General features: G+C 35.8%; 3 protein-coding genes across 5 annotated transcripts; 1 reads left to right on the top strand and 2 right to left on the bottom strand.

Moving 5' to 3' along the window:
* Positions 1-787: 787 nt before the first annotated feature.
* On the bottom strand, positions 788-3387 carry LOC9312476. Of its 3 annotated transcripts, none has more exons than XM_021025660.1 (4): positions 3204-3387; positions 2546-2793; positions 1336-2396; positions 788-1236 (listed from the first exon to the last, which is right to left on the bottom strand). In XM_021025660.1, the coding sequence occupies exons 3-4, from the start codon at positions 1462-1464 to the stop codon at positions 907-909; spliced, it is 459 nt and encodes a 152-aa protein (XP_020881319.1). In that variant the 5' UTR covers positions 1465-2396; positions 2546-2793; positions 3204-3387; the 3' UTR covers positions 788-906. The 3 variants fall into 3 exon arrangements, with proteins under 3 accessions (XP_020881319.1, XP_020881318.1, XP_002876408.1); XM_021025659.1 differs by having other exon boundaries at positions 2565-2793; positions 3204-3386; XM_002876362.2 differs by having other exon boundaries at positions 1336-2793.
* A 5176-nt stretch (positions 3388-8563) lies between these two features.
* Positions 8564-10700, bottom strand: LOC9314210 (protein FATTY ACID EXPORT 1, chloroplastic). Its single transcript, XM_021025658.1, has 6 exons — positions 10318-10700; positions 9690-9918; positions 9355-9522; positions 9036-9082; positions 8915-8955; positions 8564-8825 (listed from the first exon to the last, which is right to left on the bottom strand). Exons 1-6 carry the CDS (start codon positions 10414-10416, stop codon positions 8729-8731), a joined length of 681 nt encoding a protein of 226 aa, XP_020881317.1. The 5' UTR covers positions 10417-10700; the 3' UTR covers positions 8564-8728.
* An 89-nt stretch (positions 10701-10789) lies between these two features.
* LOC9314209 (probable glucan endo-1,3-beta-glucosidase BG1) lies at positions 10790-12901 on the top strand. The gene is made up of 3 exons (XM_002878095.2): positions 10790-11272; positions 11557-11942; positions 12240-12901. The coding sequence occupies exons 1-3, from the start codon at positions 11203-11205 to the stop codon at positions 12804-12806; spliced, it is 1023 nt and encodes a 340-aa protein (XP_002878141.1). The 5' UTR covers positions 10790-11202; the 3' UTR covers positions 12807-12901.
* Positions 12902-16160: the final 3259 nt, after the last annotated feature.

Below are 16160 nucleotides of genomic sequence, written 5' to 3'. Positions count from 1 at the left end.
GTATTTCTCCGTTAAGAAAGACGTGTTAAATTATCTTCTACACACATTTAATAATTTTTGACTTGTAAAAGATGTGGCCTTTTCTACTTTTTCATTGCTTTTCTAGTATTTAGAAGAAAACAAAATCAGTTTGAGAATTAGGTAAACGAACTGTTAAAGTTAAGGTGGATCGGAAACTACTATCCATCTGGAACGATTTTCATAGCAAAGGAAGGAAGCTAAGGATATCACAAATTCTTCTCTATTAGTTATTGCCGGATGTTGTTGTTTTGTTGTATGAATCGCATGTAAGCGTGAAACGCGATACCAGAAACTGGGCCTGACTCGTTTGTGATTTGGGCTTTGGGCCTGTAATGTTTTAGTTCAGAATTTGATTAGTTTGCTTCTTCCTCAAACAATGGTTATGATAGACGAAGGTCATCTTTTTCGTTTACACTTGTTTCCTTTGATCATTTTAAGATATAGAAGAATTATTGGGTTAGGACATTGAGCTCACGAAAGAAGCAGAGATACTTCCTTTTTGTCCTTTAACACGTTTCATTTTTCTTCTACCAATTTTCCATTTCTGTTTTTTTGGTTCTGAAAGTATCTTTCATTTGCAAAATTTAGATATTTTTTCTGGGTAAAAAATGGATCATATATAATAGAAATTAGAAAGTAACAAACGTTACGAAGTGAAACAATGTTAAATTATAAGAAATAATATTCACATATATATTGATAAAATGAAAATAATATCTTTGGACATAGGATCTCATCTTTTATTTATGAAGAAGAAAAAAAAAAAGAAAAGAAATAGGATCTCATAATTTATTTATCAACAGCGACGATGGTGTATGTGCGGTCGCAGAGATCAGAGACGACGATGAAATACGGTATTTAATTACTACTTAGATAAAACTAAAGTTACTTTTTTGTCCTCTTAAGACGTAAGATATTGCCTTTGACATAACTGATACTCCACCTGCTTGTTTCGCCTACGTTGTTCGAGCCGGATGCTTCTCCAGTAAATTGGACGAGTAAACTGTTGTTGTTGACACGAATCTGGCATTCTCTGTGGAAGCTATCGGTTATATGAAGTTGATTCCTCAACCTAGCTAACACATCATCGCGGAATTCTAGCGAGGAATAATTGAATGTGGTTGCAAGCACCATTGCTTCATACGCTATCTTCCTCTTTTCCTCTGGAGACTCCTCTTCGATGTTCAATAGTTTCTTCACATCATCATCGATCACCTAAAAACATTTTAAGAAAACAAATTGTCAGAGAATTAACAATTAGCTACGAATCAATAAAAATATTTAAATTCTCAATACCATAATTTCAAAATGTACCTTGTTTTCCACGCCAAAGGCACAAAGTAATGCCTCATAGGCCTGCTTCTGGAGCTCTTTAAGCATCTGCTTCTTCTCATGTTCACTCAATTTTTTAGGTGGTGAGGTCGCACTGTCACCAGTCGACATTTTAGAGAATTATAAGAAAGGCTTATTAGATCAGAGACTTATTAGAGGGACTTTGAAAACAAAAACTTTAATGTTGTTATTGTATTGTATGTGGTGAATGCTTACGGTATATATAGAAAAAATAATCAGCAGGTCGGCTCATAAGGTTTCTATTTTTATAAAGTCCTTCAGACTGAAGTTTTTTTTTTTCATTTACATTAGTGGTATGATGTAAAATGTTAGAACTTATACCGTGTGCTATGTGCTTTTTTAAACTCATAATACTAATCTAGGTAAATTACAGCTATTGGAACAAACTCAGCGCGCAAGCAACTTGCTAATCAAAAATTTGCTTTGTAAACCTTCCTTTGATAAAACTCAGCTTTGCTTTTAACTCGAATTACTTTCTTGTTTTTTACTCTAAATTCAACTTTTACTTTTTTTTGATAAAGTTTCTTATATATGGAGTTGTTTGATTTGAAATGCTGTATTCACAAGCTGGAAAGTTGACCAACCAGATTAGCCCTTTGGTTTAACCTCCTGAATAGTGAATAGAGCTTAAGAAAAAAACAAGAATAGCATGTCACAAGTAACAAAATTTTAGATTATGACACTGGAAAGAACAGAGTCACAAACAAGAATAGTTAGCAACTCGTAAAAAGTATAAAATTACACAAGGAACCCAACACACCAGAGTTATCAAAAGAGAGAAGATCTCCATTTTTTGAATTACTGATTGAAAGTAGTGATTACCTGCTTATTGTTCCTGTAGACAGTAAATGTAGCTTACCTGCTTGTCCCTAATATATAAGAAGCTAAACTAGACTTTTCCCTGTCACCAAATCTTTTAGCTCAATGTACTAAAGGGATAGAAGGCCACCACCATAGAGGACACCAGTTGTTAAACTTGTAAAACACAAACCCCAGAAGGCCTCCACTCCTAACGAGACCACCTGAGAAAGTGTCATTTATGAAGCAGAATCAAGACCCAAACAATAAATACTCTCCCATATGACATGAAAATGGGGAAAACAAAATTTAAAAGTTCAAAATAAAACACACTTTAACAGGCAACTCAGAAATGCTACGATATGAACTTAACTTCGAGTGTCACACAGTACCATTAGGGATGCTAGAACAGAAGTCGTGGATCTTTTGCTGCGCTTATTGGTTGTGTGGCAACATGTTCCTCTACTGGCTCTGTGATAATCTCTTCATTGGTAGCAGTTTCATCCACAGTGGAATACGGTTTGATGTTTTCTCAACGATAGGTTTTGAAACCTCAGCTGTATAGCTTAGAGAAGCCGGTGTTTCAGAGCTATTCCCATCAACGCTTCTAACTACAAAAGACTGCACCATTTTTAAGCGAATTAGCCACTTGTGGCGACACTATCAGTCCCAAAAGAACTAGAAGAGAGCTCAACAAATGATTCTAAGCACACAGAGACACCTAGAGAACTGGGTATACAGGTAAAAAAAATGATCGAACTATCTAATACTTTTTATCACAATGTAAGGTAAATTCATTCACGTTCCCTACCAATTCAGCCAGGGTCAGGGAGGCGGGAAGCAATTCAAGTTCCAACCCAAGAAGAAGCATTTCTAACAAACAAAAGCTAATGTCGAGTACGACGACTAAAAGCAATCAAGCTCATAACTTTTTGACAGCAATCATAAAATTGAGTAATGGGCATCATCGTAGCCAAATCGAGAAGAAGAAATCTAATGTCTCTGATTGAGGTTATACTCGAGCAGTTTACCTGGGGCGAAACTTAAACGATCGGGTCTGGTAGTGAAATTAGCGGTTGGCCGTTGGTGGAGGAGAAAACAAGCTTTGAGCTTTGAGCTTTGAGCTTTGAGCTTTGAGCTTTGAGCTTTGAGCTTTGAGCAGCCATCGTCAGAGGGATAGAGAAATGGAGGAGAATGGATTTATCGGATAGGAGCGTGGTCAGCGAGAGAGATGGAGGAGCCGGCGTTCGGTCAAATTTCGGTTTACTTTTTTTCTTTCGGTTTAGTTGGTTTAGGTTTCAAATGGGCTCAGATTAGTCTCAAGTTATTTGTTGGGCTCATTAGTTGACTATTATTTCACAACAAGAAAATGTGAAATGACTATTAGGTGTAAGAAATTTGAAATGGAATCAGAAGCATATCAAATGAAAATGTATTATAAGCTTTTCGAAATAACATTACAATATGACAAACATTAGACATTTTACGACTTTTTCAACTTAAAAAAATAATAATACATAATACGACATTAATTGTCAAACCAAATTAAGAGAAAACTGCAAAACTAAAATTTTACTTTCAAATTAAATTTTGTAATTTTTTTTTTATCAAAAACCAAATGTTAGTCATATTTGAACGCTCATGTCTTTTTTTTTTTTTTTTTTTTTGTCAAAGCCCTATGAACTTATCATTATGAAAAATGAAAGATATATAATTGCAATCTCATATTTAGAAAACTACATATCTAACTAAAAATAGGTCATTTACTAGATTTGATGGTTACTAATATTTTTAAAGTCAAGATTTAATATTTTATTTTTTGGGATTTAGAGTTTAGAATCTCCAAATTATACTTTCAATATTTGAACAATTTTCCTATTTTTTATATTTTAATCATTTTCTCTAAATTTAATGTAAAGCTTAAAATATATATTAGATTTTGCGAAAAGTATGATAGTCCTCTTTGTTCTTTCTTCAAAATTTTGTCACCACTTGTTACTTTTAAGTGACAAACTAAGTATGTATATCTGTATTTTCTCTGTGTGCAAAGTATGTATATCTCTACAAAGAGTATAAATTTTATGATTTTTTTCCTTACAAAATGAGAAGGAAATATAATTTTCTACATATAAATATAAAATCTCTCTTTGAAATAAGAAAAATCTTATACACAATTTATATCCATATAAGAATTGAAATTTAGATTTTTTTTTCTAAAGTAATGAAGACAGAGTATGGTATTAGATGATTGGAAAAACATAAAAAATTTCTCATTTAATAATAGATATAAAGATATGCATAGAAGATAAAACACTCCTAGATTATTTCCTTTACTCAGTATGATTCCAAATCATGTATGTTGTATATATAAACTCAAGCATAGGTTTGACTAATAACAAAAAAAAAAACGCAAACATAAGTTTCATCAAGCGCATAACAAAACAAAAAAACTATATCAATGGAAGATCAAGAGAGAGGAAACCATAAACCTAAACTTGGGGTGTGGGAGAGAGAAGTAAATGGGGTTAAAAGGCCAACTATAATGTTACCTCACCATCTTGTGGAAAAGATTCTAGAGAAGCTTCCGGTTGAGTCTCTCATTAAATTCAAATGTGTATCAAAAGAATGGAAATTAACGATGATGTCTCAATATTTTAAGGAGAGACAGATGATGTTTAGTCAGCGATCTCATGATCCGAATATCCTCTTTGTCCAGACAAATCGTAACTATTGGAACGCACCCGCTAAAATTTGTGTAAACACATTGACGTTGAGGTCATCGGTTTTCGTGAAGAGTCGCTCTTATTATCCTTTATGCGATAAATCGTTTGCTTTAGTCACTAAGAGTTGCGATGGTCTAATATGCATGTACGGTTTCATGCGATGGATTTATGTGATCAATCCTTCGATAAAATGGTATCGGAGTCTTCCCTTGGCAAGGTTTCAAAATCTTGTTGAACATTTGGACACTCGACGTGGTAAGTTCACTTTCTCAATTTATGTTCATGGAACTCAGTAAGTTTTATTCGAAGATCCATATTAGGATTTTCTTGTTTAGAATTTTTTTATATTGAATTTCTTTTTCAACTTTTTAGTAATTTCGTTGGTTTTGAATCGTTAGTTTTTCAACTTTTTAGTTTCAACTCTTTTATTTTTGTCTAGCTCCCGATGGACGTATAGCTTTCCCCTTGCTTGGATTGGGAAGAGACAATAAAAATGGAGTATATAAGTTGGTATGGTTATATAATTCGAAAGTGTTGGAATTAGACAACACAACCACATGCGAGGTTTTCTCTTTTAATTCTAACATTTGGAGGAACGTGACTGGTTCTCCCTATGAAGTAGATTATTGTGATAATCCAACATACGTAGATGGATCACTTCATTGGCTAAGCACAGTAACCAATTCGAAAAGGCATATAGTGTGTTTTGATCTTTCAAGTGAAACTTTTGAAGTGAGTATGAAAATACCATTTACAACTGATGGTCACGTTACTATAAGCAACATGAAGGACCGTTTGTGTATATCAGAGGGGAAGGACATGAAACAAGAGATATGGTCATTAAACTCTGGCAAAAAATGGGAGAAGACGTATTCTATTGATTTGAACAGAACTTCCATTTGGTTTCGCCACGATCCGAATTTGCCAACACAAACAATCACAACATTTCAGAAAAATAAGATTTTGCTTCATAGTTGGAAGATAATTGGCCATACTTTAATAGTACATGATCCGGAACAAAATTCTTATGGTTTAGCTTTTAAATTCAAGCATAGAGGGATTTCTATCGCTTATTTCCCAAGTTTACTCACTGTTTAAGGGATGGAAGCATTAAAAATAGACATATTTTCTTATTATTGTTTCAGCATTGAGCTAGCAATAACTTTTCTATATTAGTATTAAATTTGCAAAGATATAAAAAGATATGTTTAAAAACATGCGGATCTAAAAACCCGGTTTAAAAAAATTCGGATCCTAATCAAGACTTACGAAAATTAAATAAACCATAATTTAGGAAATGTAATTAAGAAAAGGTATCAATTCGGAATTGGTACATTGCATGTCCTCTGGTATTTAGCAGGTTCAAGTGTCGAATGAGTAAGAGGCGAGGCACAAAATCAGGCTGCAAATTACTCTTCCATTTTGCTATTGCATTGGTTAAAATTGTTTTGAATTGGATCATCAAGAATTGTGTTGCCTTTAGCTTTGGTTTTTAAGTGACAAACAAAGTATGTATATCTGTATTTTCCTTATATATATAATGAATATAAATTTCAGATTTTTTTTCTTACAAAATGAGAAGGAAATAAAAATTTCTATATAAATATAAAATAAACTCTCTCTTTGAAATTAGAAAACTTATACACAATCTATATCCCGTACAACTTTAGGTAATATAAAACTATTCTGTTTTATTAGTTAATACATTTGTTTTTTTTGAAAAAAGTTAATCCATCTAAGAATTTAATTTTTTTTTTTCCTAAAGTAATTAAGAAATAATATGGTATTAGATGATTGGAACAATATATAAACTTTCTCATTTAATAATATATATATAAAGATATGTATAGAAGATAAAATACTCCTAGATTTTTTCCTTCACTCAGCATGATTTCATATCATGTATGTTGTATATATAAACTCAAGCATAAGTTTGACTAATAACCAAAAAAAACGCAAACATAAGTTTCATCAAGCGCATAACACAAAAAACTATATCAATGGAAGATCAAGAGAGAGGAAACCCTAAACATAAACTTGGGGTGTGGGAGAGAGAAGTAAATCGGTTAAAATTTCCAACTATAATGTTACCTCACCATCTTGTGGAAAAGATTCTAGAGAAGCTTTCGATTAAATCTCTGTTTAAATTCAAATGTGTATCAAAAGAATGGAAATTAACGATGATGTCTCAATATTTTAAGGAGAGACATATGATTAGTCAGCGATCTCACGATCCGAATATCCTCTTTGTGCAGACTAATCGTAACTATTCGAACGCACCCACTGAAATTTGCGTAAACACATTGACGTTGAGGTCTTCGGTTTTCGTGGAGAGTCGCTCTTATTACCCTTTCTGTGATAGTTCGTTTGCTATTGTCACTAAGAGTTGCGATGGTCTAATATGCATTTACAGTTTCACGCAATGGATTTATGTGATCAATCCTTCGATAAAATGGTATCGGAGTCTTCCCTTGGCAAGGTTTCAAAATCTTATTGAAGATATGGAAAATCGACGTGGTAAGTTCACTTAATCAATTTATGTTCATGGAACTCTGTAAGTTTTATTTAGAGATCCATATTAGGATTTTCTTGTATAGAATTTTTTTATATAGATTATTTTCTTTTTCAACATTTTAGTTTTTGTTGGTTTTGAATTGATTTAGGTACACATTTGAGTTTAGGGTGTATCATGTATGCCCTTTTGTTCAGGTTTTAGCTTCTTTTTTCTTTCTCTTTTTCAAATGAAAACTATTTTTTTTTGGTTTAGCAGACGATGAATATATATCTTACCCCTTGCTTGGATTGGGAAGAGACAATAAAAATGGAGTATATAAGTTGGTATGGTTATATATATAACTTATATAATTCGAAAGAGTTGGATTTAGACAACATAACCACATGCGAGGTTTTCTCTTTTAATACAAACACTTGGAGGAACGTGACTGGTTCTCCCTATGAAGTCGCTTATTGTGATCATCCAACATACGTAGATGGATCACTTCATTGGCTAAGCACAGTTACCAATTCGAAAAGGCATATAGTGTGTTTTAATCTTTCCAGTGAAACTTTTGAAGTGAGTATGAAAATACCATTTACCACTGCTGGTCCAGTTACTATAAGCAACATGAAGGACCGTTTGTGTATATCAGAGGGTAAGGACATGAAACAAGAGATATGGTCATTAAACTCCGGCAAAAAATGGGAGAAGACGTTTTCTATTGATTTGAATAGAACTTCCATTTGGTTTCGCCATCGGACTTTGCCAACACAAACAATCGCAACATTTCAGAAAAATAAGATTTTGCTTCATAGTTGGAAGATTGTTGGCCGTACTTTAATAATACATGATCCGGAACAAAAGTCTTATGATTTAGCTTTTAAATTTAAGCATAGAGGGGTTTCTATCGCTTATTTCCCAAGTTTACTCACTGTATAATTGATGGAAGCATTGGAAATTGATATATTTTCTTATTATTGTTTCAGGATTGAGCTATCAATAACTTTTCTATGTTACTTTTATTTTAGTCTAGTTTTCAAGTTGTTTTTTCAATCTTAAATGCTATTGCCCTTTGACTATGATTTGGCTCTTCTTTTAATCTTTTTTTTTTTTTTCATTAGTATTATACTAGACTAGAATATGGACAATCAAAGCATACACATCTCACAAGTAAGAAAAACAAAACTTTAGATTATGACACTGGAAAGAACAGGTCACAAACAAAACAAGTATATCAATTCGTAAAGAGTATAAAATTACACCAGTAATAATCCAACACATAGTAATCAAAAGAGAAGATCTCCATGTTTTAAAATCTAACCTATGTGAAGTCTCTTCAGTATGAAGGACTAGTAGCAGATGGTTTCAATTTCTTTGGAGGTGGGTTTCCTCCAGAGAGCACCACATATGTATAGAAACACAACATGCAAGCACTGCAAAATAAAAAGACGTAAACACACAGTTACATGAATCAACGAAAGATCATCAGAGTCTTTTGTAGATCACAAAAAGTATTTCTTACCTGATGACAGTAAAAAGACCGGCCGGAAACAGCTTCTTAGTCTGCATAAGTACAACATTATTCAGTTGAAGTCAAGCAAGCAAAAAAAAACAATCAGCATGATCACAAATTTAATGAATACCATCGAATAAGCTGTGAAGTTCTTCCAGAAGACGACAGCTGACAGCACTGCAATTTCAGGTTTTGAAAAATGAGTAAGTACGAATGCTTTCATAGATCAAAGGAACACTTCTTATAGCGAATCATGGGCAGATAATGATCTTGGTTCAGAGATGACCACTTCATAGCATGACACAGTATACTACAACTACTTATCTGGATTTTCATATCCACTTATCATGAGTAAGATACCAGTAATCTTTTGATGAAATGAATTACAAATGAAAGCAGTGATAAGAAAACATCCGCTATTGTTCCTGCAGACAATAAATGAAGATTACCTGCTTGTCCTAGTATATAAGGGAAACTAGACTTTCCCTGTCGCCAAATCTTTAAGCTCAATGTACTAAGGGCTAGAAGCCCACCACCATAGAGGACACCAGTACTTAAGCTCGTAAGATTTCGTGAAAACGCAAATCCAAGAAGCCCTCCACTGATAACGAGACCACCTGACAAAGTATCATTTATGAGGCATAATTAACACCAGCGAGTTACCAGACAATAAACACTCTCATACGGGAAATGAAGAACATGGAAAGCAGAAATTTTCTTTTCTAAAAAAGCAGCCTAGAAATGCTAAGATTTGAAATTAAGCTTGAGAGTCACAAAGTAGTACCATAAGGAATGCCAAAACAGAAATCGTGGATCTTTGCTGCTCTTATTGGTTGTGTGGCAACATGTTCTTCTACTGGCTCTGTGATAATATCTTTATCGGTAGCAGTTTCATCCACAGAGGAATACGGTTTAGATGTTTTCTCAACAATAGGTTTTGAAACCTCAGCTGTATAGCTTAGAGAAGCCGGTGTTTCAGAGCTATTCCCATCAACGCTTCTAACTACAAAAGACTGCACACCATTTTTACGCGAATTAGCCACTTGTGGTGACACTATCAGTCCCAAAAACTCTAGAAGAGAGCTCAACAAAGGATACTTAGCAAAAAGAGACAACCAAAGAGGTGGATATGATTGTTTCAAGCAATCCGGAACTTTGTCACGAAATGTAAGACCAAACAAAAAGGTTATTTCTTTTTTTGTTTTTACCACAAGATACATTCCCAACCAACTCAGCCAGAGAAAACAGAGAAGCAATTCAATCAAGTCCCAAGAAGAATCATTTCTAGAAAACAAAAGCTGGTATTTTGAGAGTAATCAGGAAAGTAGAACAAATAGAGTATTGGGCATGGACGTAATCAAATCGAGATGAATAAATTCCAAGTCTTTTTAACGCGATATCGAGCAGCTTACCTGGGGACGAATCCTAGGGCATGGAAACGATCGGCTCTGGAAGTGAAATTGAGGATTGGTGGATGAGAAACAAGAAAGCTGAGAGATTTGTGTAGCCATCGTCGAGATCTGAGATTGAAAAATTGAAGTGAAAAAGTCAAGAGGGAAAGAAATGGAGAATCGGAGCGTGGTCAGCACGAGAGATGGAGTAGTTGATTTTTGATCTAGCCGGCGTTAAGGACTCTCTCTTGCTGAGAAGAAGAAGACGATGTGATCGGGCAATCTTGACCGTCCGTTCGTTGGATTTTGAAGTTGTTCGGTCAAAATGTTGCGAAGAAATTACGCGCAATGGGACAATTTCGGTTTTAGTTGGTTTAATCTTTGACTTTTTCGGAGATGAAAAAACGAATTCATTTAATTATTTCGGTTTAGCTGGTTTAAGCTTCGATCTCCGTTTTAGCTTTCTAGTGGGCTCAGATTTGTCTCAGGTTCTTTGTTGGGCTCATTCCGTTTAAGGCCTATTAATATTAGTCGTAGCTTTAGTTAGCCCAACCAGCATTTGATTTGTCTGAATTATAAGTCCTTAACGGCTAAACCCTAATAAATTCCACGCTTTGTTTGACTTGTGAGCACCATCAAGTTCAAGTCTGTCTCTGATAATGTAGATACCATTTTTGATACCATTTTATTAATTATTCAGAGATTACCAACATATACTTTATCTTGTTGCCTAATGCCGTATATTTCATATTGACGTTTCACATTTGGTTATATATTTATGTTCTTTCTCTAGAATTTACTATATATACGTATGTATGCTAAGATCAATGTCATAACAATACATGATTTACACCTCTCTTAATTGTCTAAAAAATCATTAGGTCACATCTCTTTCTTAACCTAACGATGGATCTCCGATTCTTGGCGTCCTTGACCTTTCTTCTCGGTCTATTCTTCGCCAATACAATTCCAGCAGGTCACTAATATCTCTTTATTTCATTATTTATGTAGAAACTATAACATATATGATTATATTATAATATCACTCTGACATAGAGTAATCAAACCATGTCACGATCTTGAACTTTTGAGACCTTTTTTTTTTCCTATTATCTAGCTTTAAAACAAAAATTATTCAAATGATTAGATATGTTAATTTTATGATTAATAACAATAACACATTATTAATTCTCTCATGAAATATTCATGCCACATGTGATGAATGATGATGTATTATATATTGGATTTAATATTTAACAGTTCGACAAGTCGGGGTTTGCTACGGAAGAAACGGCGACAACCTCCCTTCGGCGGCAGAAACCGTCGAGCTCTTCAAGCAGAGAAACATCCGACGAGTTAGGCTATACACTCCAGACCACGACGTTCTAGACGCCCTACGTGGCTCCAACATCGAGGTAACGCTGGGCCTTCCCAACTCTTATCTACAGAGCGTGGCCTCGAGCCAATCACAAGCTAACACGTGGGTCCAAACCAACGTCATGAACTACGTGAATGGCGTCAGGTTCCGTTACATATCTGTTGGGAACGAAGTTAAGATCTCTGACTCTTATGCACAGTTCCTAGTCCCGGCCATGATAAACATTGACCGGGCGGTTTTAGCAGCCGGACTAGGTGGTCGTATCAAGGTATTGTTATTACTCATATATATTGATTTACATATTTTCACAATAAAAACATAATCTTTTAGCAAACGAATCAAAAACTTTAGTCTTTTTCTTTTTTTGGCACTAACATTAATTAAGATCTCTTTTTCAGTTTACATTCTGCAAATTTATCTTATTAAAAAATGGAAATATTCAAAGTTTTAATGTAAATTTTGTTCAAGAACTTAATTGCGTCTGACTCTTTTTTTTTTTCTGTTTTTTTTTCACAAAAATCAAAATTTGAACTCTGTTTTAATTTAAATGTGCGGATTTTAACAGATATCCACGGCGGTAGACATGGGAGTGCTCGGAGAGTCTTATCCACCATCGAAAGGTTCGTTTAGGGGAGACGTTATGGTGGTAATGGAACCAATCATACGTTTCTTGGTAAGCAAGAACTCTCCTTTACTCTTAAACCTCTACACTTACTTCAGCTACGCGGGAAATAAAGATCAAATACGACTCGATTACGCTCTCTTCACGGCTCCTCCAGGAATCGTTTTGGACCCTCCGAGATCTTACCAAAACCTATTTGATGCGATGCTCGATGCGATGCACTCGGCTCTAGAGAGATCCGGTGGCGGATCGTTGGAAGTAGTTGTGGCAGAGACCGGATGGCCAACGGGAGGAGGAATCGATACAAACATACAGAATGCGGGAATTTATAACAATAATTTGATTAATCATGTGAAGAATGGGACACCGAAGAGACCGGGGAGAGAAATCGAGACATATATATTTGCCATGTATGACGAGGATAAGAAGCCGACTCCTCCTTATGTTGAGAAGTTTTGGGGATTGTTCTATCCGAACAAGCAGCCTAAGTACGCTATTAACTTTGGTTGAACCGAACCGATATTCTAACCAAGGAATGGTATATTGTATATTTGAACAAAATATATAGATATTGGTATATCATTATACAGGAAATAAAGTTGGAGAGACTGTAATGACTTATCAATACAAATAATGACTTCAATATATAACGACTTTAGTGTCTAACGTGTTTGTACTTTGTAATGGTGAGTGGTGACTTTGAGATTGTGATGACTTTATCAATTTCAAGTAAAATTATACTTCCTGTATCTAAAAACGAAGTCGTATCAATCAGACTCTTGAAATTTATACAAAATTAGTTATCTCAACCTAAGTTTAAATAATTTCTTTTTTTTTTTGAATAAAATGTTAAATTATATTCAAAAAAAAAAATATACTTGTTACATCAGCATTGTTTTTGAAAATATGAAAACCAGAAGATTAAGATTGAGCTTTGCTTTTGAAGAAACAGAGGTTTTGAAAAAAAACCAGAGCATTCCACGTTAAGCTTGGACGGCGAACCATGCTTGTAAGGCTTGGTCGTAACGTCTATCGCCCAGTGATTTGATTGCCGAGAGTTGGCTGCGGACGTGCTTGTCGAGCCATCGGATGAGTGTGGTTGCAGGACGCGGATCGTCTCCATGGTGTCTTGCATTCCTCTCTCTCCCAATGGTATGAACTGTGAGCTGAAATATGTTCCTGGCCAAATAGCTATGGATTCGATCATGTTGAGACTCTGAGATGTAATCCACTACCTGTTGCCACTCCGTAGAGAACCTTGTGCCGAAGAGCTTTTGAGCAAGTGCTTTCCATATTGCAGAGGTATAATGACAAGAGAAAAAGAGGTGATCACGAGTCTCCAAGGGATCGTTGCAGAAGATACAAGACACAGTGGCGCCATTGTTCCATACCTGCATTCTGTCTCCCGTTGATAGACGGTTTTTCAACGCTAACTAAAGGCAAAAAGAGAATTTTGGCGTCGCGTGAGCTAACCAAACTCCTTTGTGCCAAGCCACTTGATTTGAAGTCGTTCTAATGTGATTTCATGTGTCCTTAGTAGAAAATATGGGTTTAAAGACATCTCCTTTACCTCGCCATACCACAACATCATTCCTTCCCATATTGCGGCTTTGAAAAGCCTTTGATAAAGCTTCCTCCGCTGCGTTTAAGACCTCTAACCTGTGACATCTCCTCCTGCGTTGCCGTAATTCCCAAGCCTCCGCCAATGTCATATGTTTACTGATTCCCATATCAATAACTCCTCTCGGGCCAATTGTATCCATCAGTATTCCTCCCCCTGTCCAATTGTCAAACCAGAAAGACGTGTTAGCCCCATTTTGAACTTCCACTTTACAAAAACCCTTCGCAAGATCTCTATATTTCAGAAGTTTTTTCCACATCCAAGAGCCCAAAGTTGAATTTGTCTTAAGAGACCAAAATGATTCCTTTTTGAGCAACATCATCTTAGACCATCTCACCCACAGAGAATCCCCATTAGAGATTAATCTCCAGACCAGTTTTAAGCAGCATACATCGTTTGCTTCTTTTAGAGATCGCAGCCCGAGTCCTCCTTCCTTCTTCAGCTTACAAACCTCTTCCCATGAAACCTTAGCTTTATTGGGATTTAAATCGGGTCCAGACCATAAAAAAGCTGAGCATAGCCTTTTTATTTCTCTAATACAGTTTCTTGACAATCTATACGCATTCATCCAGAAGTTTGTGATACTCCATAGAACAGAGCCAATGAGATTCAAACGACCCGTAAAAGAGAGATAACGTGTAGTCCATGTTCCAATTCTGCCGCGTATTTGATCAATTAAGGGAGAGTAATCACCTGCCGTGAGTCTCTTCGTGACAAGGGGAAGGCCAAGATATTTCACCGGGAGCTGACCTAAGCCAAAAGGATATCGACTGGCCATCGTTTGGCGAGTTGTCTCTGAGACGCTAGCCGTATATAATGTTGTTTTTTCCATACTCATTTTCAGCCCCGATCGACTTGCAAAGAGATTCATTATCTTGACTATGCCATCGACAGATCGTACCTTACCATCCGTGAGAATCATAAGGTCATCAGCAAAACATAGATGCGTTAACCCGAGAGGTTTGCAGCAAGGATGGTATCCAAACTCTCTTGCTCATGCTGCTTTATCCAACATTTTCGAGAGGACGTTCATGCTGATGACAAAAAGGTATGGGGATAGCGAGCAACCTTGTCGAAGACCGCGGGCGCTTTGAAAGTAGCCAGCCAGTTCTCCATTGACTTGTACTGAGAAAGAAGCTGTGGTGATGCAGCGAGCTATCCAGTGTATCACCTCCTTCGAAAAGTTCATAGCCGTGAGAACGTTTATAAGGAAAGACCATTGGAGTGAGTCAAAAGCTTTCGAAATATCTATTTTCATGGCACATCTTGTTGATATATCCTCTTTATGGTCGTCCTTGACTAACTCAGTCGCCAATAGAACGTTCTCAATGAGTAACCTGTCCTTCACGAAAGCCGACTGGTTATCCACTATGAATTTTGGCAGAATCCGCTTCAGTCTATTCGCAATTATCTTCGAGATCACTTTGTAGAGAACATTACAACATGAGATCGGTCTATAATCTCTCATCTCCTTTGCTTCCTTCTTCTTGGGGATGAGAGCTAGAATTGTTGAGTTAAGTCCCTTAGGCATGAAGCCCTTAGCAAAAAAAGACTGAATTGCTGTGACAAATTTGCCGCCAATTATTTCCCATGCTGCTTTATAAAACTCTGTTGTGTAACCATCTGGACCCCGTGATTTGTCATTTGGCATAGAGAACAAGACCTTTTTTATTTCTTCCCCTGTTACAACCCTTGTTAACTCCTTATTGTCCTCCTCTGAGCAACGGAAAGGCAACAGTTCCTCCAACTCCTCGACTGTCATGCCCTCATAGCCTTCTGCTTCTGTTTTAATCTCGTCCTTATATGTAACCACACGACCATCTTGAGTAACAATCTCCCGGATTGAATTCATTGCCTCTCTAGTAGCCACTGCCCGATGAAACGTTTTATTGTTACGGTCCCCAATGTTTAACCAATGAAGTTTTGATCGATGCTTTAGGAATTTCTCCTCAATTGTTGCTACATGATCCCACTTCGAATAGGCTTCTTTCTCCGCTTCCATAGCTTGAATGGACGGGTTAGATAGATTGTCCTCCTGTTTCTTAAATAATTTCTTACAGCATAGCAAGTTAGAAAATCAGTAAGAACAAAAAAATTAGTACAAAATTCAGACCACAAACTACAAAGGGTGAGTTGGGTACTAGACCATGAGATCACAATCATGAAGGGACGTGTTTTGTGTATTTGTGTAGAAATAATGATGTGTAGTGTGTGAATAGTGTGATATTCAAAACCGAGGAAAA

This window comes from Arabidopsis lyrata (genome assembly GCF_000004255.2).
Source record: "Arabidopsis lyrata subsp. lyrata unplaced genomic scaffold ARALYscaffold_5, whole genome shotgun sequence".
In the NCBI taxonomy this organism is placed as follows: Eukaryota; Viridiplantae; Streptophyta; class Magnoliopsida; order Brassicales; family Brassicaceae; genus Arabidopsis; species Arabidopsis lyrata.
This window is presented reverse-complemented; position numbering and strand designations above follow the sequence as displayed.

Bases quoted from the DNA above. Each gene is read 5' to 3' on its own strand.
- LOC9312476 (XM_002876362.2), bottom strand. From the start codon at position 1,464: ATGTCGACTGGTGACAGTGCGACCTCACCACCTAAAAAATTGAGTGAA. The intron at 1,237-1,335 runs GTACATTTTGAA...AAATGTTTTTAG, and splicing joins CCTTTGGCGTGGAAAACAAG to GTGATCGATGATGATGTGAA.
- LOC9314210 (XM_021025658.1), bottom strand. From the start codon at position 10,416: ATGGCTACACAAATCTCTCAGCTTTCTTGTTTCTCATCCACCAATCCT. The intron at 9,083-9,354 runs GTAATCTTCATT...CTGAAATTGCAG, and splicing joins TTATATACTAGGACAAGCAG to TGCTGTCAGCTGTCGTCTTC. The intron at 8,826-8,914 runs GTAAGAAATACT...TTTATTTTGCAG, and splicing joins GGTCTTTTTACTGTCATCAG to TGCTTGCATGTTGTGTTTCT.
- LOC9314209 (XM_002878095.2), top strand. From the start codon at position 11,203: ATGGATCTCCGATTCTTGGCGTCCTTGACCTTTCTTCTCGGTCTATTC. The intron at 11,273-11,556 runs GTCACTAATATC...AATATTTAACAG, and splicing joins CGCCAATACAATTCCAGCAG to TTCGACAAGTCGGGGTTTGC. The intron at 11,943-12,239 runs GTATTGTTATTA...GGATTTTAACAG, and splicing joins GACTAGGTGGTCGTATCAAG to ATATCCACGGCGGTAGACAT.